Genomic DNA, 23374 nt, shown 5'->3' with positions numbered 1-23374 from the left:
ATAAGGTACAAATCAGATTACAGACTATAAGGTACAAATCAGATTACAGACTATAAAGTACAAATCAGATTACAGACTATAAGGTACAAATCAGATTACAGACTATAAGGTATAAACCAGATTACAGACTATAAGGTATAAACCAGATTACAGACTATAAGGTACACAGACTATAAGGTATAAACCAGAGTACAGACTATAAGGTATGAACCAGAGTACAGACTATAAGGTACACAGACTATACGGTATAAACCAGAGTACAGACTATAAGGTACACAGACTATAATGTATGAACCAGAGTACAGACTATAATGTATGAACCAGAGTACAGACTCTAATGTATGAACCAGAGTACAGACTCTAATGTATAAACCAGAATACAGACTATAATGTATGAACCAGAGTACAGACTCTAATGTATGAACCAGAGTACAGACTCTAATGTATAAACCAGAATACAGACTATAATGTATGAACCAGAGTACAGACTCTAATGTATGAACCAGAGTACAGACTCTAATGTATGAACCAGAGTACAGACTCTAATGTATAAACCAGAGTAGAGACTATAATGTATGAACCAGAGTACAGACTATAATGTATAAACCAGAATACAGACTCTAATGTATGAACCAGAGTACAGACTCTAATGTATAAACCAGAATACAGACTATAATGTATGAACCAGAGTACAGACTCTAATGTATAAACCAGAATACAGACTATAATGTATGAACCAGAGTACAGACTCTAATGTATAAACCAGAGTACAGACTATAATGTATGAACCAGAGTACAGACTCTAATGTATAAACCAGAATACAGACTATAATGTATGAACCAGAGTACAGACTCTAATGTATGAACCAGAGTACAGACTATAATGTATGAACCAGAGTACAGACTCTAATGTATAAACCAGAATACAGACTATAAGGTACACAGACTATAAGGTATAAACCAGAGTACAGACTCTAATGTATGAACCAGAGTACAGACTATAATGTATAAACCAGAATACAGACTCTAATGTATGAACCAGAGTACAGACTATAAGGTACACAGACTATAAGGTACACAGACTATAAGGTATAAACCAGAATACAGACTCTAATGTATGAACCAGAGTACAGACTCTAATGTATAAACCAGAATACAGACTATAATGTATGAACCAGAGTACAGACTCTAATGTATGAACCAGAGTACAGACTCTAATGTATAAACCAGAATACAGACTATAATGTATAAACCAGAATACAGACTCTAATGTATGAACCAGAGTACAGACTCTAATGTATAAACCAGAATACAGACTCTAATGTATGAACCAGAGTACAGACTCTAATGTATGAACCAGAGTACAGACTCTAATGTATGAACCAGAGTACAGACTCTAATGTATAAACCAGAGTAGAGACTATAATGTATGAACCAGAGTACAGACTATAATGTATAAACCAGAATACAGACTCTAATGTATGAACCAGAGTACAGACTCTAATGTATAAACCAGAATACAGACTATAATGTATGAACCAGAGTACAGACTCTAATGTATAAACCAGAATACAGACTATAATGTATGAACCAGAGTACAGACTCTAATGTATGAACCAGAGTACAGACTATAATGTATGAACCAGAGTACAGACTCTAATGTATAAACCAGAATACAGACTATAAGGTACACAGACTATAAGGTATAAACCAGAGTACAGACTCTAATGTATGAACCAGAGTACAGACTATAATGTATAAACCAGAATACAGACTCTAATGTATGAACCAGAGTACAGACTATAAGGTACACAGACTATAAGGTACACAGACTATAAGGTATAAACCAGAGTACAGACTATAATGTATGAACCAGATTACAGACTATAATGTATAAACCAGATTACAGACTATAAGGTACAAATCAGATTACAGACTATAAGGTACAAATCAGATTACAGACTATAAGGTATAAACCAGATTACAGACTATAAGGTACAAATCAGATTACAGACTATAAGGTATAAACCAGATTACAGACTATAAGGTATAAACCAGATTACAGACTATAAAGTACAAATCAGATTACAGACTATAAGGTATAAACCGGATTACAGACTATAAGGTACAAATCAGATTACAGACTATAAGGTATAAACCAGATTACAGACTATAAGGTACAAATCAGATTACAGACTATAAGGTATAAACCAGGGTACAGACTGTAAGGTATAAACCAGGGTACAGACACATAGTACACACTATAAGGTATAAACCAGGGTACAGACTGTAAGGTATAAACCAGGGTACAGACTGTAAGGTATAAACCAGGGTACAGACTATAAGGTATAAACCAGAGTACAGACTGTAAGGTATAAACTAGGGTACAGACACAGAGTACACACTATAAGGTATAAACCAGGGTACAGACTGTAAGGTATAAACCAGGGTACAGACTATAAGGTTTAAACCAGAGTACAGACTGTAAGGTATAAACCAGGGTACAGACACAGAGTACACACTATAAGGTATAAACCAGGGTACAGACTGTAAGGTACAGACACAGAGTACACACTATAAGGTATAAACCAGGGTACAGACTGTAAGGTATAAACCAGGGTACAGACTATAAGGTATAAACCAGGGTACAGACTGTAAGGTATAAACCAGGGTACAGACTGTAAGGTATAAACCAGGGTACAGACACAGAGTACACACTATAAGATATAAACCAGGGTACAGACTGTAAGGTATAAACCAGGGCACAGACTGTAAGGTATAAACCAGAGTACAGACTGTAAGGTATAAACCAGGGTACAGACACAGAGTACACACTATAAGGTATAAACCAGGGTACAGACTGTAAGGTATAAACCAGGGTACAGACTGTAAGGTATAAACCAGGGTACAGACTGTAAGGTATAAACCAGGGTACAGACTGTAAGGTATAAACCAGGGTACAGACTGTAAGGTATAAACCAGGGTACAGACTGTAAGGTATAAACCAGGGTACAGGCACAAGGAGAGAGGAACTAACATTTTATGTATTTTCCTCTCTTGATCTCTTTCTTATTTCTTCCAGATATTGATGAGTGTGAGATTGGGGCTCACAACTGTGACATGCATGCTGCCTGTCTCAACGTTCCCGGGAGCTTCAAGTGTCGTTGTCGTGATGGCTGGGTGGGAGACGGCATCAAGTGTGTAGGTGAGTACACTATAGTGCTGGGAAAAAAACAGATTCCTCTGTTCAGCCCTCTACGTCCAGGAGATGTGACCACTAGGCGGCAGGTAGTGTTGAGCCAGTAACTGAAAGGTTGCTAGTCCCAGAGCCGACGAGGTGAAAAATATGCCCATGTGCCCTTGAGGAAGACACTTAACCCTAATTTCTCCAGGGTCTCCATTGATAATGACTGACCCTGACGATGACCCCTCTTGTTTGACCCTTCTCTCTCCCCATAGACGTTGATGAGTGTTCCACTGAGGAGCACAACTGCAATCTCAATGCAGATTGTGTCAACACCCCTGGCTCCTACCGCTGTGCCTGCAAGGAGGGCTTCAACGGGGACGGCTTCTCCTGTTCTGATATGGATGAGTGTGCTGACAACGTGAACCTGTGTGAGAATGGCCAGTGTCTGAACGCTCCGGGGGGCTACCGCTGTGAATGTGAGATGGGCTTCACCCCCACCGAGGACAGCAAGGCCTGCCAGGGTCAGAATGACACACTCTTCTTTTTCACCCTGTGATTCATTTTATCACCGTAGATCCTGACTGATCCTCTCTGTGTTTTCCATCGGTAGATATTGACGAATGTAACTTCCAGAACATCTGTGTGTTTGGAACGTGTCAGAATCTACCGGGGATGTTCCGGTGTGTGTGTGACGACGGGTACGAGCTGGACCGCAGCGGAGGAAACTGCACTGGTGAGCAACACACACCCTCTACCACACACTGACAACTCTGCCACAGCATCACTCTGTACCAACCCAATCTGGCATCCCACATATTTCTCCATCAATTTGGACTTTCTATTCCCTCACTGTACCTCCTCAATCGCAGGAATGCAGCCGCAGCATGTCTGTGAGATTAACAGGGGTCTTTCTGCTTTCTCAAGTCCGTTCACAGTCTGAGAGCATAGCTTTCATCAAGTGTATGTGTTGTGTAAAAGTGTTTGTGTGTGACTATGTGTGTTATTTAGTGTTGGTCATAAAGTGTGTGTTTCTGGCTCTGTGCGTGTGTGTTACAGACATTAACGAGTGTGCGGACCCTGTGAACTGCATCAATGGCTTGTGTGTGAACACACCCGGAAGCTACCTGTGTAACTGCCCTCCGGACTTCGAGCTCAACCCTACTGGAGTGGGCTGTGTGGGTAAGTACTGGACAACTGGAATCAGAGCAATGCTAATGTCTCGTAGCCATGGAGATGAAGACACCTCAGCCAATGAATGATTGGCAGAAGGTGTTGATGGGTGTAAGTGTAACAATAGATTCTTTCCCTCCTCTCAGACACACGAGTGGGCAACTGTTTCCTGGATACGTTGGCTCGCGGCGACGGGGGCATCTCCTGCAGCGCTGAGATCGGCGTGGGCGTCACTCGCGCCTCCTGCTGCTGCTCCCTGGGGGGAGCCTGGGGAAACCCCTGTGAACTCTGCCCCCCAATCAACTCCAGTACGTACAATACAGCTTGGTCGAACCAAAACATGAAAGACATTTTCTTTTTGAAAAATACGGGGGGGAAACGATCTGAGCTAATCGTGCCCAATTCCACTTGTGTTTTTGAGGGTATGTTGTGCTAGTTTGATGTTTCGTGGTATTTTTTTGTCTATAGCCGAGTACAAGACACTGTGTCCTGGAGGAGAGGGCTTCAGACCCAACCCCATCACTGTCATCCTGGAAGGTAACACATCCTCTCTGTTCTATTCTTCTACTCGTCCTGATCTTATTATTCCTCTGTTTGTATTGGAGTATGTCCCAACAAACTAAACCAGACTCTCTCTCTGCCCCACAAGACATTGATGAGTGTCAGGAGCTGCCAGGCCTGTGCCAGGGTGGTAACTGTGTCAACACCTTCGGCAGCTTCCAGTGCGAGTGCCCTGCAGGCTACTACCTCAACGAGGAGACACGCATCTGCGAGGGTAAGAGGACAAAGGTCGCAGAGGGGTCAGATGTCAATACGGTCTGTAAGAGGGGTAGCTGTAATGTCTGTACTGTCTAAGTTGGGTACTTATTCAGTACTGTACAGTTAGAGGGGTATTATGTTAGTACTGTGGGTAACCGTCTATATTGTCTGTTTGTGTGTGTCTAGATATTGATGAGTGCACAGCCCACATTGGAATCTGTGGCCCTGGTACCTGCTACAACACCTTGGGGAACTATACCTGCGTGTGTCCTCCTGAGTACATGCAGGTCAACGGAGGAAACAACTGCATGGGTGAGTCAGACCACACTCGGTGGTACATATACAGTACTGTATATATGTGAATAAACAGTTTACTAATGCTTTATAAACCATAATGGATTCTTGAGTTGTGTATTTATGGTGAGTCATTCTCAACCCTCTCTCTGGTGACATCACAGATATGAGGAAGAGCGTGTGTTACCGTAACTTTAACGACACGTGTGAGAACGAGCTGTCGTTCAACATGACCAAGAAGATGTGCTGCTGTGCCTACAACGTTGGCAAGGCCTGGAACAAGCCCTGTGAAGCCTGCCCTACCCCTGCCACCTGTGAGTTGGAACATAAGACACACAGACATATTATCTCCAACACTTTCAATACAGCCCCTTAATATGTTCTTAATAAGTTCTTAATAAGTTCTTAATAAGTTCTTAATATGGTCTTAATATGTTCTTAAGATGGTCTTAATATGTTCTTAATATGGTCTTAATATGTTCTTAATAAGTTCTTAATATGTTCTTAATATGGTCTTAATATGTTCTTAATAAGTTCTTAATATGGTCTTAATATGTTCTTAATAAGTTCTTAATAAGTTCTTAATAAGTTCTTAATATGTTCTTAATATGGTCTTAATATGGTCTTAATATGGTCTTAATATGTTCTTAATATGGTCTTAATATGGTCTTAATATCTTCTTAATGTGGTCTTAATATGGTCTTAATATGGTCTTAATATGTTCTTAATATGGTCTTAATATGGTCTTAATATGTTCTTAATATGGTCTTAATATGGTCTTAATATGTTGTTAATATGTTCTTAATATGGTCTTAATATGTTCTTAATATGGTCTTAATATGTTCTTAATTGTAACGGCGTTGGTCTGTTGAAGGAGAGTCGGACCAAAATGCAGCGTGGTGGTTACTCATGTTCTTTAATGAAGAAAAGCGATACATGAAATAACTATTAAATATACAAAACAACAAACGGAACGAGAACCTATCTGGTGAACACTACACAGAGACAGGAACAATCACCCACGAAATACACAGTGAAACCCCGGCTACCTAAATATGGTTCCCAATCAGAGACAACGAGAATCACCTGACTCTGATTGAGAACCGCCTCAGGCAGCCAAAACTATGCTACACCCCTACTCAGCCGCAATCCCAATGCCTACAAAACCCCAATACGAAACACAACAAAATAAACCCATGTCACACCCTGGCCTGACCAAATATATAACGAAAACACAAAATACTATGACCACGGCGTGACATTAATATGTTCTTAAAATGTTCTTAATATGGTCTTAATATTTTCTTAATATGGTCTTATTATGTTCTTAATATGGTCTTAATATGTTCTTAATATGTTCTTAATATGGTCTTAATATGGTCTTAATATGTTCTTAATATGGTCTTAATATGTTCTTAATATGTTCTTAATATGGTCTTAATATGGTCTTAATATGGTCTTAATATGTTCTTAATATGGTCTTAATATGTTCTTAATATGGTCTTAATATGGTCTTAATATGTTCTTAATATGGTCTTAATATGTTCTTAATATGGTCTTAATATGGTCTTAATATGGTCTTAATATGGTCTTAATATGGTCTTAATATGGTCTTAATATGGTCTTAATATGTTCTTGGTGCATAAGTTCACTCAGTTGTTTTGTCCTCTCTCCCACAGCGGAGTACCAGTTACTGTGTGGGAACCAGGCTCCTGGGTTCATCATAGATATCCACACAGGCAAGCCCATCGGTAAGGTCATTAGGTCAAAGGTCAAATAGGTCATAATGGCATACTGCTCGCTCAACACATAAACTGATCAATATTGTCATCATTATTGTAATTTAATCGTACCACTATGTCTGTGTCTATTGTAAATCGTGCTTTTGAAGACTTAATCGAGTAGAAGGAGATTTGTGAGTGAAAGAGTAGCTAACATAGCATGATGTTTCTGTATTGTTCTGCAGATATTGATGAGTGTCGAGAGATCCCGGGGATATGTGCCAACGGAGTGTGTATCAACCAGATAGGAAGCTTCCGCTGTGAATGTCCCATGGGTTTCAGCTACAACAATATACTGCTCATCTGTGAAGGTAAGGCTCAGACACACACGCAACTACACACACACACACATACTCACACTCAGTCTATACATAATCTCTGACACACAAAATTCAAACCAGCAACCTTGTCACTTTTCTGTTTGGTCCTCCTCAGCTTCTGAATGACTTCATACTGGGCTTTTACAAGACAGTTATGACCACTGTGACTGACGGTTGCCTGCTCTTGTTTTTCTTCCCTCCAGATATTGACGAGTGTAACAGTGGAGACAACCTGTGCCAACGCAACGCCAACTGTATCAACATCCCAGGGAGCTACCGCTGCGAGTGCTCGCCAGGCTTCAAGCTGTCCCCCAGCGGGGCCTGCGTGGGTGAGTCCAGACTCTGTGCCTAGGGGCAGCAGGGATTTACCATCTCAGAACAATAGGGGGTTGGAGGGATTATGCTAACATTCTGTCAAAAAGAGAATGTTAAAATGAAAAAGTTAAATCAATATTTTAGTAAGTGCCTACTAGCACTTCCTATTCACAGCCCCTGTCAGCCCTTATATGTTGAAAATGGAAGATTTTGTCATCAATAAGCACCTTATTTGGAACGCAGTGGATGTACAGTAACATGCTATATATGATGTCAGAGCTCAGTGGCTATACAGTAACATGCTATGTATGATGTCAGAGCTCAGTGGCTGTACAGTAACATGCTATACATGATGTCACTGCTCAGTGTCTGTACAGTAACATGCTATACATGATGTCAGAGCTCAGTGGCTGTACAGTAACATGCTATACATGATGTCACTGCTCAGTGTCTGTACAGTAACATGCTATACATGATGTCAGAGCTCAGTGGCTATACAGTAACATGCTATACATGATGTCAGAGCTCAGTGGCTATACAGTAACATGCTATACATGATGTCACTGCTCAGTGTCTGTACAGTAACATGCTATACATGATGTCAGAGCTCAGTGGCTGTACAGTAACATGCTATACATGATGTCAGAGCTCAGTGGCTATACAGTAACATGCTATACATGATGTCAGAGCTCAGTGGCTATACAGTAACATGCTATACATGATGTCAGAGCTCAGTGGCTATACAGTAACATGCTATACATGATGTCAGAGCTCAGTGGCTGTACAGTAACATGCTATACATGATGTCAGAGCTGAGTGGCTGTACAGTAACATGCTATACATGATGTCAGAGCTCAGTGGCTGTACAGTAACATGCTATATATGATGTCAGAGCTCAGTGGCTGTACAGTAACATGCTATACATGATGTCAGAGCTCATTGGCTGTACAGTAACATGCTATATATGATGTCAGAGCTGAGTGGCTGTACAGTAACATGCTATACATGATGTCAGAGCTGAGTGGCTGTACAGTAACATGCTATACATGATGTCAGAGCTGAGTGGCTGTACAGTAACATGCTATACATGATGTCAGAGCTCAGTGGCTATACAGTAACATGCTATACATGATGTCAGAGCTCAGTGGCTATACAGTAACATGCTATACATGATGTCAGAGCTGAGTGGCTGTACAGTAACATGCTATACATGATGTCAGAGCTGAGTGGCTGTACAGTAACATGCTATACATGATGTCAGAGCTGAGTGGCTGTACAGTAACATGCTATATATGATGTCAGAGCTCAGTGGCTGTACAGTAACATGCTATATATGATGTCAGAGCTGAGTGGCTGTACAGTAACATGCTATACATGATGTCAGAGCTCAGTGGCTGTACAGTAACATGCTATACATGATGTCAGAGCTCAGTGGCTGTACAGTAACATGCTATATATGATGTCAGAGCTCAGTGGCTATACAGTAACATGCTATATATGATGTCAGAGCTGAGTGGCTGTACAGTAACATGCTATACATGATGTCAGAGCTCATTGGCTGTACAGTAACATGCTATATATGATGTCAGAGCTGAGTGGCTGTACAGTAACATGCTATACATGATGTCAGAGCTGAGTGGCTGTACAGTAACATGCTATACATGATGTCAGAGCTGAGTGGCTGTACAGTAACATGCTATACATGATGTCAGAGCTCAGTGGCTATACAGTAACATGCTATACATGATGTCAGAGCTCAGTGGCTATACAGTAACATGCTATACATGATGTCAGAGCTCAGTGGCTATACAGTAACATGCTATGTATGATGTCAGAGCTCAGTGGCTGTACAGTAACATGCTATACATGATGTCACTGCTCAGTGTCTGTACAGTAACATGCTATACATGATGTCAGAGCTCAGTGGCTGTACAGTAACATGCTATACATGATGTCAGAGCTCAGTGGCTATACAGTAACATGCTATACACGATGTCAGAGCTCAGTGGCTATACAGTAACATGCTATACATGATGTCAGAGCTGAGTGGCTGTACAGTAACATGCTATACATGATGTCAGAGCTGAGTGGCTGTACAGTAACATGCTATACATGATGTCAGAGCTGAGTGGCTGTACAGTAACATGCTATATATGATGTCAGAGCTCAGTGGCTGTACAGTAACATGCTATATATGATGTCAGAGCTGAGTGGCTGTACAGTAACATGCTATACATGATGTCAGAGCTCAGTGGCTGTACAGTAACATGCTATACATGATGTCAGAGCTCAGTGGCTGTACAGTAACATGCTATATATGATGTCAGAGCTCAGTGGCTATACAGTAACATGCTATATATGATGTCAGAGCTGAGTGGCTGTACAGTAACATGCTATACATGATGTCAGAGCTCATTGGCTGTACAGTAACATGCTATATATGATGTCAGAGCTGAGTGGCTGTACAGTAACATGCTATACATGATGTCAGAGCTGAGTGGCTGTACAGTAACATGCTATACATGATGTCAGAGCTCATTGGCTGTACAGTAACATGCTATATATGATGTCAGAGCTGAGTGGCTGTACAGTAACATGCTATACATGATGTCAGAGCTGAGTGGCTGTACAGTAACATGCTATACATGATGTCAGAGCTGAGTGGCTGTACAGTAACATGCTATACATGATGTCAGAGCTCAGTGGCTATACAGTAACATGCTATACATGATGTCAGAGCTCAGTGGCTATACAGTAACATGCTATACATGATGTCAGAGCTGAGTGGCTGTACAGTAACATGCTATACATGATGTCAGAGCTGAGTGGCTGTACAGTAACATGCTATACATGATGTCAGAGCTCAGTGGCTGTACAGTAACATGCTATATATGATGTCAGAGCTCAGTGGCTATACAGTAACATGCTATATATGATGTCAGAGCTGAGTGGCTGTACAGTAACATGCTATACATGATGTCAGAGCTCAGTGGCTGTACAGTAACATGCTATACATGATGTCAGAGCTCAGTGGCTATACAGTAACATGCTATACATGATGTCAGAGCTGAGTGGCTGTACAGTAACATGCTATACATGATGTCAGAGCTCAGTGGCTATACAGTAACATGCTATACATGATGTCAGAGCTGAGTGGCTGTACAGTAACATGCTATACATGATGTCAGAGCTCAGTGGCTATACAGTAACATGCTATACATGATGTCAGAGCTGAGTGGCTGTACAGTAACATGCTATACATGATGTCAGAGCTCAGTGGCTGTACAGTAACATGCTATATATGATGTCAGAGCTCAGTGGCTGTACAGTAACATGCTATACATGATGTCAGAGCTGAGTGGCTGTACAGTAACATGCTATACATGATGTCAGAGCTCAGTGGCTGTACAGTAACATGCTATATATGATGTCAGAGCTCAGTGGCTGTACAGTAACATGCTATACATGATGTCAGAGCTGAGTGGCTGTACAGTAACATGCTATACATGATGTCAGAGCTCAGTGGCTGTACAGTAACATGCTATACATGACATCAGAGCTCAGTGGCTATACAGTAACATGCTATACATGATGTCAGAGCTGAGTGGCTGTACAGTAACACGCTATACATGATGTCAGACCTCAGATTCTCCGCTTCACAACACTGTATGGGTTTTGACTGACAGCTGTTATAAACTTGAGCACCTGACGTGACAAGAAGATGCCCCATCCTTCCTGCTAATTGGGCTACTTTTGCCCATTTGTTACTGTCTGAGTGAGGGAAATGCTGTAAATGGAGAGGAGTCGATGTGATCTGAAAGATGAGATGTTGGGTATTATATTAAATACCACTTTGATGTCATACAAGTAAACCACACACCCGTGAGTCCAAATGTGCACTTCACATTTCCATATTTTAAAATTCATGTCATTTACAGTATCAATGTTTATGATGTCTATGTTTGATCCACAGTTACAGGGAGGACATGAGTTATACCCTGGGTTGTCCTGAACATAATGAGCCTTTGTCTGTCATATTGTGACCAAAATTAGCCACGGAACATACACTTGAATGCAGTCATGACTGCGTTCTATGCATTCCAAAATTACAATCTGTTTGTCTGAAGTGCTTTTTGAAAGCCTAACACTAATATCGTATTTTATCATTTAGCTGGCCATGTTTTCAATAGAAGACGCTTTCAAATGATGCCCACCTGACCCAGATTGGGATTTAAAATGGACCGTTTTTGGATTGTGTGAACAACAACAGTAATTGTGTGATGGTGGGGATTCAGGGCTGTGTTCCAAACAAAAAACTACAAGTGTGCTTGCTTCAGTTCCTCAACGGCAAAGCTAGGAGAGATCAAAAAAAGCACCTTATAGTTGAAGGCTCTTTCCTTGAGTAGTAAGAGTGGAGACACCAGATTTAAGGGGGGGATTTTAACAGGTTGACCGTAACAGGGTTGAGGATTCTTTGATCTAAATCAGCCATAAATCCCCTTGTGACAGGAGGAATAGTGGAAGCTTGTTGTGTGCAACAGGGAGTGGCAACAGGGAGTGGCAACAGGGAGTGGCAATAGGGAGTGGCGACAGGGAGTGGCAACAGGGAGTGGCAACAGGGAGTGGCAATAGGGAGTGGCAACAGGGAGTGGCAACAGGGAGTGGCAATAGGGAGTGGCAATAGGGAGTGGCAACAGGGAGTGGCAATAGGGAGTGGCAACAGGGAGTGGCAACAGGGAGTGGCAATAGGGAGTGGCAATAGGGAGTGGCAACAGGGAGTGGCAACAGGGAGTGGCAACAGGGAGTGGCAATAGGGAGTGGCAACAGGGAGTGGCAACAGGGAGTGGCAATAGGGAGTGGCAATAGGGAGTGGCAATAGGGAGTGGCAACAGGGAGTGGCAATAGGGAGTGGCAATAGGGAGTGGCAACAGGGAGTGGCAACAGGGAGTGGCAATAGGGAGTGGCAATAGGGAGTGGCAATAGGGAGTGGCAACAGGGAGTGGCAATAGGGAGTGGCAACAGGGAGTGGCAACAGGGAGTGGCAATAGGGAGTGGCAATAGGGAGTGGCAACAGGGAGTGGCAACAGGGAGTGGCAATAGGGAGTGGCAATAGGGAGTGGCAACAGGGAGTGGCAATAGGGAGTGGCGACAGGGAGTGGCAACAGGGAGTGGCAATAGGGAGTGGCAATAGGGAGTGGCAACAGGGAGTGGCAATAGGGAGTGGCAATAGGGAGTGGCAACAGGGAGTGGCAACAGGGAGTGGCAATAGGGAGTGGCAATAGGGAGTGGCAACAGGGAGTGGCAACAGGGAGTGGCAATAGGGAGTGGCAATAGGGAGTGGCAACAGGGAGTGGCAATAGGGAGTGGCAACAGGGAGTGGCAACAGGGAGTGGCAATAGGGAGTGGCAATAGGGAGTGGCAACAGGGAGTGGCAATAGGGAGTGGCAATAGGGAGTGGCAACAGGGAGTGGCAACAGGGAGTGGCAATAGGGAGTGGCAATAGGGAGTGGCAACAGGGAGTGGCAATAGGGAGTGGCAACAGGGAGTGGCAATAGGGAGTGGCAACAGGGAGTGGCAACAGGGAGTGGCAACAGGGAGTGGCAATAGGGAGTGGCAATAGGGAGTGGCAATAGGGAGTGGCAACAGGGAGTGGCAATAGGGAGTGGCAATAGGGAGTGGCAATAGGGAGTGGCAACAGGGAGTGGCAATAGGGAGTGGCAATAGGGAGTGGCAACAGGGAGTGGCAATAGGGAGTGGCAATAGGGAGTGGCAACAGGGAGTGGCAATAGGGAGTGGCAACAGGGAGTGGCAACAGGGAGTGGCAATAGGGAGTGGCAATAGGGAGTGGCAATAGGGAGTGGCAACAGGGAGTGGCAACAGGGAGTGGCAATAGGGAGTGGCAATAGGGAGTGGCAATAGGGAGTGGCAATAGGGAGTGGCAACAGGGAGTGGCAATAGGGAGTGGCAATAGGGAGTGGCAATAGGGAGTGGCAACAGGGAGTGGCAACAGGGAGTGGCAATAGGGAGTGGCAATAGGGAGTGGCAACAGGGAGTGGCAATAGGGAGTGGCAATAGGGAGTGGCAATAGGGAGTGGCAACAGGGAGTGGCAATAGGGAGTGGCAATAGGGAGTGGCAACAGGGAGTGGCAATAGGGAGTGGCAACAGGGAGTGGCAATAGGGAGTGGCAACAGGGAGTGGCAACAGGGAGTGGCAATTGAATGTTTATTGTTAAAACATTTCTATATATAATAATATATATATATATTTCTGTCTATCGATGGGTAACAGGGTTGACATGTTTTGCTCGACCCACTCAGTTTTCCACCACAAAACACCAGAAAATGAGCAAAAAGAATACACTATACTTTTACTATTAGTGGCTGCATTTTCAGCTGGCGTGAAACCAGCACAATTGTCAAACGCACACTAGTTTGTGATTTCGACCTGTTTAAGATGACACTTTTCTGTATTTGAATCCTAGCGCTAGGATTGGAAATGTACCTGTCTTATATGATCTGGCTTGCGCTAGGTGTGAGAGGGGTGGCAAAACGTGCCAAAGTGCCAATTTCAGGCAGCGCTGTTGGGTTATTTAAGACCAACCAAAAGCTGGTCTTAGTGGTAACCTGGTTGATTATGGCATGGATTTTGACAGAGGAAGCACAGCCTATCCAGCCGTGACGCACAGTGCCCATACGCTCATGGAACAAGAGAGATGTTGTTTCTGTGCCCGTAAACCTTGTATTAAGAAACATAAAAAACTATTGTTTTTTTTCCATTTCATTTGATCACAAACCAAGCAGAGCCTCCCCTCCTGTCGCATTTGCCAAGTAGTCAACACTCTCATAAAGAGCTTGGCTCGTGAGACCGTTTTGAAACAAAATCTTAATCACCAAAGATCAAGTTTGGAAGCATCCCTTTTAATAAACTGTATCAATCCACAATGGACTAGGAAGTGCCCCCATGCACCGAATTGGAGTTGATGACAACGCAAAGACCGTCGATAACTTACAGAACTTGAGACCACGGCATGCAGTATTAACCCATGGAACGCGTTGATTGGCCAGTGAGTGGCCAAGCCCTTGTCACGCCTATCATTTATTTATTCATAAAAACCCAGCCCTTTCGCATCACCGACAGCTGTTGCGCTCATAATTCCTGCAATGAAAATAGCTCAAATGTTTCTGCCACACCCCCGGACCTGTAGCCCTTCGTCAGCGCTTAGATTGACCATTGGGTTAGGTTTGTCAATAGAATAGAACCTTAAATGTCCAATGTTTCTTTTGATAAACCATAAAATAATCGTTTCACCATATTAAAATGAGAGTTCACGTAACAGGGTTGACCTTAAAATGAGGGACAGACGTACATTTATCACTAATCATATGAAATAAATAATTATCTTCAGAAATGACTTTGTCAAAGCAACAAAACAACTAGGGATTTACAAAGATGGTGAAAACATGGAGAAATGTTGAGGTTAAAGTGGATTCAAATCTTCCTAGAAGTCAATGCTGCATTTTGGCACTTTAGCAAACCGGATGTATTGAATTCTCCATGTGGTCTATATTAAAGGAGCTTCAATATAACAGGCTTTTAAAATTCAATATTGGTGCACAATTTCTACTTAAAATATCAAAGGGAATGACCCATGTATTTCTCAGAGTCAGTTAGTTAATGCTGGAGCTGCCTTCTTGGCCTGGTCTCCCTTGGAAAACCGATTATTGATCTCCATGGAATTTCCTAGTTAGATCATTCATTACAAATGAACAAAAAAGTGTGTATGATATATGAATCAATGAATCTTCTCTCCCTAATGTGTGTAGACCGTAACGAGTGCCAGGAGATCCCTAACGTGTGTAGCCACGGAGAGTGTATCGACACCCAGGGCAGCTACCGCTGTCTCTGCCACAACGGCTTCAAGGCCACCGCCGACCAGACCATGTGCATGGGTAAGTAAAGAGTCCCAGTAAACTCAATAGACTTACAATAGCAGACACAGTAGATCCTCTATAGTTTGGTTTCAATGAACTCGTCTCAGTCTCACCTGGTCTCGCTCCGTTTCAGATATCGATGAGTGTGACAGACAGCCGTGTGGGAACGGAACCTGTAAGAACACAGTGGGCTCCTACAACTGTCTCTGCTTCTCTGGCTTCGAGCTCACGCACAACAATGACTGCATGGGTACGTACTCCATCACATCCCAGCGCACATCTTAGAAAATAATTATCATGTGTGAAGCATATTTTGAATGATAAGATGAAAACAAACTATCTCGATCCACTTTCCAGACATTGATGAGTGCAGTGCGTTGGTGGGTCAGGTGTGTAGGAATGGCCAGTGTATCAATGGCCTGGGCTCCTTCCAGTGTCTCTGTCAGGAAGGCTACGAACTCACCCTAGATGGAAAGAACTGTGTTGGTAAGTCAAGTCAACTTCCAGGCAGACCAGGAACAAATACATATTCTATGTCAAATCATTTCAAATACTTGACCCACACTTGATTTAGTACAATGGACCCAAGGGAATAGTCCAAAAAGTGCAAATTCCAAGCAGAATCAAGTATTTGTTTTAATGTATGTCTGATCCGGCGTTGGTGTGTGTGAGATGAAGGGTATTTATATTGAGGAGTCTACCACTGTCGTTTGTCAGATATCAATGAATGTGTGAGTCTTCCTGGGACCTGCTCTCCTGGAATCTGTCAGAACCTGGATGGATCCTTCCGCTGTATCTGCCCAGCTGGATACGAGGTCCAGAACGATCAGTGTATAGGTAGGAGTCTCCTTCACACACACACACACACACACACTGGACCACCACAAGGAACATGACTCCATGACATCTGTACATACTGATCCCACCTGCTCACACAGCTAGAGCCATAATATGCTCACAACTACACATCAGGGTGTCAATGACCATCCATCTGGCCCAACACACACACACACACCGTATGTGTAACGGCCGTATAGCCTTGTGCACTGTTGGGGTGACACGTTTATACACACACATATACCCATACACCATCTGGCTTTGGAGTTTAAAACTCATCCCCTCTCCCTCCTGTCATCCCTCTCTCCTCCCAGATATCAACGAGTGTGAGGTGGAGCCCAATATCTGCCAGTTTGGCACGTGCACCAACACCCCAGGAAGCTTCCAGTGTATCTGCCAGAATGGCTTCGTTCTGTCTGACAATGGACGTCGCTGCTTTGGTGAGGGAGAGAACCCTCCAAGTAGTCACTAAATGGCCATGTTAGAGAGTACAATTGTGGAAATATAGTCTCAGATTTGTTAGTCGCAGCACTTCTGTTCTTTCTAGTGTGGCCAAAAAGTAATAATCTTTTTTATACTGTCTCAGCCTCACTGGTGGTAGTCAATTGTCTACTCTCCTCCTGACTTGGTTGTTTGCAACCCTTACAGATACTAGAGAGAGCTTCTGCTTCACCCGCTTTGAGTCTGGCAAGTGTTCTGTACCTAAAGCCTTCAACACCACCAAGGCCAAGTGCTGCTGCAGCAAGATGCCAGGCGAGGGCTGGGGAGACCCCTGCGAGCTGTGCCCACGCGAGAGCGAGGGTGAGTCACACACACGACACATTCCACACACACACAGTACTTTTCCAGTCAATGTAGTGATAAAAATGCATTCTTCAACTCAAGCCAGTCGATATGAGCTAAACCAAAATGATCCTGTCTTGTTATCAGTCCGTAGATCTAACCTCTGACCTCTGTCTCCTTGTGTCTCCAGCAGCCTTTGACAGCCTGTGTCCCTACGGCCATGGAGCCTTGCCCGGACGAGGGGACGCCCGTGAGGGTGAGTGACAGACTGGGCCACTCCCAGACATACTCACCCCTCAACTGCATCAGCTCTTTGATGACCCCATGCCAAAACTCTCTGGTCAATAAACTGTCCTTGTCTGTCTTTCTGTAGATATGAATGAGTGTCTGGACAACCCAGGCGTCTGTCAGAACGGTGTCTGTATCAACACGGATGGATCGTTCCGCTGCGAGTGTCCCTTCGGGTACAACCTGGACTACACTGGGATCAACTGTGTTGGTGAGCTGACCCCTATTGGGGGGATGAAGATTTTTTAAATCTTTATTTTAGCAGGGGGTCCTATTGAGACCAATGTCTATTTTACACGGGAGTCTTGCATTTACACAATTTACAAATACAACATAATACAACTATACAAAATGACAAAATACACTTCAGAGAAACAATCACATTCCTCAACAAAGAGGTCCCCAATCAACAATGTCAACTGCCCGAGAGGCACCGGTACATCTAGTTGTAGGGAACTCTGTAGATTGATCCATACATGGAATGCAAAGAAACTAAAAGCTGATTTACCTAACAAAGAGGTCTCCAGAGTTAGCCATCCCTGAGACCGGGTATGGTAACATGTACGTCTAAAGTTTAGCAATGATGTTAGCAAAGGTACTGCAGAGAGCCTTATACATAAAAAGAGATCAATGAATCAACCTACGTGACTTCACTGATGGCCAGCCTACTTTCTGATACAGAATGCAGTGATGTGTGCTGAACCTGTCGCCTGTAATAAACTGTAGTGCACTGTGATAAACTGTAGTGCACTGTGATAAACTGTAGTGCACTGTGATAAACTGTAGTGCACTGTGATAAACTGTAGTGCACTGTGATAAACTGTAGTGCACTGTGATAAACTGTAGTGCATTGTGATAAACTGTAATGTACTGTGATAAACTGTAGTGCACTGTGATAAACTGTAGTGCACTGTGATAAACTGTAGTGCACTGTGATAAACTGTAGTGCACTGTGATAAACTGTAGTGCACTGTGATAAACTGTAGTGCACTGTGATAAACTGTAGTGCACTGTGATAAACTGTAGTGCACTGTGATAAACTGTAGTGCACTGTGATAAACTGTAGTGCACTGTGATAAACTGTAGTGCACTGTGATAAACTGTAGTGCACTGTGATAAACTGTAGTGCACTGTGATAAACTGTAGTGCACTGTGATAAACTGTAGTGCACTGTGATAAACTGTAGTGCACTGTGATAAACTGTAGTGCACTGTGATAAACTGTAGTGCACTGTGATAAACTGTAATGTACTGTGATAAACTGTAGTGCACTGTGATAAACTGTAGTGCACTGTGATAAACTGTAGTGCACTGTGATAAACTGTAGTGCACTGTGATAAACTGTAGTGCACTGTGATAAACTGTAGTGCACTGTGATAAACTGTAGTACACTGTGATAAAGTGTAGTGCACTGTAATAAACTGTAGTACACTGTGATAAACTGTAGTGCACTGTGATAAACTGTAGTGCACTGTGATAAACTGTAGTGCACTGTGATAAACTGTAGTGCACTGTGATAAACTGTAGTGCACTGTGATAAACTGTAGTGTACTGTGATAAACTGTAGTGCACTGTGATAAACTGTAGTGCACTGTGATAAACTGTAGTGCACTGTGATAAACTGTAGTGCACTGTAATAAACTGTAGTGCACTGTGATAAACTGTAGTGCACTGTGATAAACTGTAGTACACTGTGATAAAGTGTAGTGCACTGTAATAAACTGTAGTACACTGTGATAAACTGTAGTGCACTGTGATAAACTGTAGTGCACTGTGATAAACTGTAGTGCACTGTGATAAACTGTAGTGCACTGTGATAAACTGTAGTGCACTGTGATAAACTGTAGTGCACTGTGATAAACTGTAGTGCACTGTGATAAACTGTAGTGCACTGTGATAAACTGTAGTGCACTGTGATAAACTGAATCTAAAGGCTTTAATGTAGTGGCAGCTGAGTTCATATAGATGATGTCACCATAGTCTAGAACTGGGAAGATCGGTCAACAGAATGATTTGCTTTCTGCTATTTAACGAGAGGCATGACCTATTTCTATACAAGAAGTCCATTTTTATTCTCAACTTATTAACTAACTCATCAATATCTTTTTAAAAGACAGCTTTTCGTCTCTCCAGATGACCAGATATTAATAAGCAGGGACATAATTAATGTGGGCACCATCCAAAGTACATGTCGAAATCATCAGATAAATGTTTGTGTTCTGGAAAATAACATACACATCTGCATTCAGCACCAATTTCAGTTCAACAAAGATTTTCTGTAAAGAAATGAATGCAGACTGTAGCTCAGAAAGAGCCTGGTTAACCGTGGGGGTGTCCACTTACACAACAGTCATCAGCATACAAGTGCAGGTTACCATTTTTTACAGATAAACCAATGATGATGATGATTACATACATACTACCTGAGGCCAAATGAATTAACATTACTGTTCCTCTTCCTCCCCTCCTCCCTCTCCCACCCCAGACACTGATGAGTGCTCTATAGGAAACCCCTGTGGTAACGGGACCTGTACTAACGTGTTGGGAGGCTTCGAGTGCTCCTGTCATGAAGGCTTCGAACCCGGACCTATGATGACCTGTGAAGGTAAAAGAGGGGGACAATGCAAGTAGTCTAGGTAGCCATTTGATTAGATGTTCAGGAGTCTTATGGCTTGGAGGTAGAGATTGTTTAGAAGCCTCTTGGACCCAGACTTGGTGCTCCGGTCCGCTTGCCGTGTGGTAGCAGAGAGAACAGTCTATGACTAGGGTGCCTGGAGTCTTTGACAAGAGACTCCAGATTCTACAATTTGTCTTGTATGATAGAATGCTCATGTACTCATCTCTCTCTCTCTCTCTCTCTCTCTCTCTCTCTGTCTCTCTCTCTGTCTCTCTCTCTGTCTCTCTCTCTCTCTCTCTCTCTCTCTCTCTCTGTCTCTCTCTCTCTCTCTGTCTCTCTCTTTCTGTCTCTGTCTCTCTCTCTCTCTGTCTCTCTCTCTGTCTCTCTCTCTCTGTCTCTCTCTCTCTGTCTCTCTCTCTCTCTGTCTCTGTCTCTGTCTCTCTCTCTGTCTCTCTCTCTCTCTGTCTCTCTCTCTCTCTCTGTCTCTCTCTCTCTGTCTCTCTCTCTCTCTGTCTCTCTCTCTCTGTCTGTCTCTCTCTCTCTCTGTCTCTCTCTCTATCTGTCTCTCTCTCTCTCTGTCTCTCTCTGTCTCTCTCTCTCTCTGTCTCTCTCTCTCTCTGTCTCTCTCTCTGTCTCTGTCTCTCTCTGTCTCTGTCTCTCTCTCTGTCTCTCTCTCTCTGTCTCTCTCTCTGTCTCTCTCTCTGTCTCTGTCTCTCTCTGTCTCTGTCTCTCTCTCTGTCTGTCTCTCTCTGTCTCTCTCTCCCTCTCTCTCTCTCTCTCTCCAGATATCAACGAGTGTTCTCTGAACCCCCTGCTGTGTGCCTTCCGCTGTGTCAATACTTTTGGTTCGTACGAGTGCATGTGTCCCTCGGGCTACGTGCTGCGAGATGACCACCGCATGTGCAGAGGTGAGGGAACACGCCATAACCTACCTCCACACAGGAGTCTCTCTCTCTCTCTCTCTCTCTCTGTCTCTCTCTCTCCTCTCTTTCTCTCTCTCTGTCTCTCTCTCTTCTCTTTCTCTCTCTCTCTGTCTTAGTGCTTTTGGTTCAATTATTCCAAAAGTTATCATGGTTTTTGGTTTCGCTAATATTTTTTACCATTAAATGCACTGTGCATTATGTGTGTTGAATGCTCTAACAACACAGAATACAACCAAAAGTCTCATAATGGTAGTGATGCCCATTTCTGCCTATTAACCATCATTTATTCACATTATTTTTCTTTAATAACATATTTCAGTTGCTGTGTATATTACATGTCTTTTATTTGATGAATTTATTATTTAATTTCTGCAATAAACTATGTAGAATATTGGCCTCCCTACTACATCGCACAGTTTGGGCTTAATCTGATTTATCTCTAGAGAAACAGAACAAAATGGAATTCAAATAATTGAACCGAGGTAGTTCAATTAGTTGTTTAAAAAAAGAAAGATCTAATTGCTCAGCACTACTTTCTCTACAGGAGCTTTTTCTCTCAATCTCTCTCTGTCTCTCTCCCTCTACAGGAGCCTTATCTCTTTCTGTCTCACCTCTCTCCTTCCATCTCTCCCTCTACAGGAGCCTTATCTCTTTCTGTCTCACCTCTCTCCTTCCATCTCTCCCTCTACAGGAGCCTTATCTCTTTCTGTCTCACCTCTCTACTTCCATCTATCCCTCTACAGGAGCCTTATCTCTTTCTGTCTCACCTCTCTACTTCCATCTCTCCCTCTACAGGAGCCTTATCTCTTTCTGTCTCACCTCTCTACTTCCATCTCTCCCTCTACAGGAGCCTTATCTCTTTCTGTCTCACCTCTCTACTTCCATCTCTCCCTCTACAGGAGCCTTATCTCTTTCTGTCTCACCTCTCTCGTTCCATCTCTCCCTCTACAGGAGCCTTATCTCTTTCTGTGTCACCTCTCTCGTTCCATCTCTCCCTCTACAGGAGCCTTATCTGTTTCTGTCTCACCTCTCTACTTCCATCTATCCCTCTACAGGAGCCTTATCTCTTTCTGTCTCACCTCTCTCCTTCCATCTCTCCCTCTACAGGAGCCTTATCTCTTTCTGTCTCACCTCTCTCCTTCCATCTCTCCCTCTACAGGAGCCTTATCTCTTTCTGTCTCACCTCTCTACTTCCATCTCTCCCTCTACAGGAGCCTTATCTCTTTCTGTCTCACCTCTCTCCTTCCATCTCTCCCTCTACAGGAGCCTTATCTCTTTCTGTCTCACCTCTCTCGTTCCATCTCTCCCTCTACAGGAGCCTTATCTCTTTCTGTCTCACCTCTCTACTTCCATCTCTCCCTCTACAGGAGCCTTATCTCTTTCTGTCTCACCTCTCTACTTCCATCTCTCCCTCTACAGGAGCCTTATCTCTTTCTGTCTCACCTCTCTCGTTCCATCTCTCCCTCTACAGGAGCCTTATCTCTTTCTGTCTCACCTCTCTACTTCCATCTCTCCCTCTACAGGAGCCTTATCTCTTTCTGTCTCACCTCTCTACTTCCATCTCTCCCTCTACAGGAGCCTTATCTCTTTCTGTCTCACCTCTCTCCTTCCATCTCTCCCTCTACAGGAGCCTTATCTCTTTCTGTCTCACCTCTCTCCTTCCATCTCTCCCTCTACAGGAGCCTTATCTCTTTCTGTCTCACCTCTCTACTTCCATCTCTCCCTCTACAGGAGCCTTATCTCTTTCTGTCTCACCTCTCTCCTTCCATCTCTCCCTCTACAGGAGCCTTATCTCTTTCTATCCCACCTCTCTCCTTCCATCTCTCCCTCTACAGGAGCCTTATCTCTTTCTGTCTCACCTCTCTACTTCCATCTCTCCCTCTACAGGAGCCTTATCTCTTTCTGTCTCACCTCTCTACTTCCATCTCTCCCTCTACAGGAGCCTTATCTCTTTCTATCCCACCTCTCTACTTCCATCTCTCCCTCTACAGGAGCCTTATCTCTTTCTATCCCACCTCTCTACTTCCATCTATCCCTCTACAGGAGCCTTATCTCTTTCTGTCTCACCTCTCTCCCTCTACAGGAGCCTTATCTCTTTCTGTCTCACCTCTCTACTTCCATCTCTCCCTCTACAGGAGCCTTATCTCTTTCTGTCTCACCTCTCTACTT

The 23374-nt window shown here is 43.4% G+C and overlaps 1 protein-coding gene and 1 long non-coding RNA gene across 6 annotated transcripts in view; one reads left to right on the top strand and one right to left on the bottom strand.

Annotated features, from left to right (window-relative positions):
- Positions 1–23374, top strand: part of fbn2b (fibrillin 2b) — a 143132-nt gene that overhangs the window by 99931 nt on the left and 19827 nt on the right. For 2 of the 3 annotated variants that reach the window (XM_052475116.1, XM_052475117.1), the window contains exons 32-53: positions 3083–3205; positions 3460–3708; positions 3798–3920; positions 4244–4366; positions 4504–4665; positions 4826–4894; positions 5007–5132; positions 5303–5428; positions 5575–5724; positions 7090–7161; positions 7377–7502; positions 7715–7840; positions 15651–15776; positions 15892–16008; positions 16116–16244; positions 16476–16595; positions 16910–17035; positions 17244–17396; positions 17569–17634; positions 17752–17877; positions 20151–20270; positions 21068–21190. In XM_052475116.1, the coding sequence (XP_052331076.1) occupies positions 3083–3205; positions 3460–3708; positions 3798–3920; positions 4244–4366; positions 4504–4665; positions 4826–4894; positions 5007–5132; positions 5303–5428; positions 5575–5724; positions 7090–7161; positions 7377–7502; positions 7715–7840; positions 15651–15776; positions 15892–16008; positions 16116–16244; positions 16476–16595; positions 16910–17035; positions 17244–17396; positions 17569–17634; positions 17752–17877; positions 20151–20270; positions 21068–21190 (2781 nt within the window). The remainder of the gene's footprint in view (positions 1–3082; positions 3206–3459; positions 3709–3797; positions 3921–4243; positions 4367–4503; positions 4666–4825; positions 4895–5006; positions 5133–5302; positions 5429–5574; positions 5725–7089; positions 7162–7376; positions 7503–7714; positions 7841–15650; positions 15777–15891; positions 16009–16115; positions 16245–16475; positions 16596–16909; positions 17036–17243; positions 17397–17568; positions 17635–17751; positions 17878–20150; positions 20271–21067; positions 21191–23374) is intronic. The other variant, XM_052475118.1, reaches the window with a different exon arrangement.
- Positions 21202–23374, bottom strand: part of LOC127910638 (uncharacterized) — a 2621-nt gene continuing 448 nt past the window's right edge. For all 3 annotated transcript variants that reach the window (XR_008075557.1, XR_008075558.1, XR_008075556.1), the window contains 2 exons: positions 22493–22648; positions 21202–22128 (listed from right to left, as the gene is read on the bottom strand). This is a non-coding gene — a long non-coding RNA (uncharacterized LOC127910638). The remainder of the gene's footprint in view (positions 22129–22492; positions 22649–23374) is intronic.

The sequence above is a fragment of the Oncorhynchus keta genome, chromosome 22 (assembly GCF_023373465.1).
Source record: "Oncorhynchus keta strain PuntledgeMale-10-30-2019 chromosome 22, Oket_V2, whole genome shotgun sequence".
Classification (NCBI taxonomy): domain Eukaryota; kingdom Metazoa; phylum Chordata; class Actinopteri; order Salmoniformes; family Salmonidae; genus Oncorhynchus; species Oncorhynchus keta.
The sequence above is the reverse complement of the archived record's forward strand: the minus strand, read 5'-3'. Positions and strand labels throughout refer to the sequence as shown.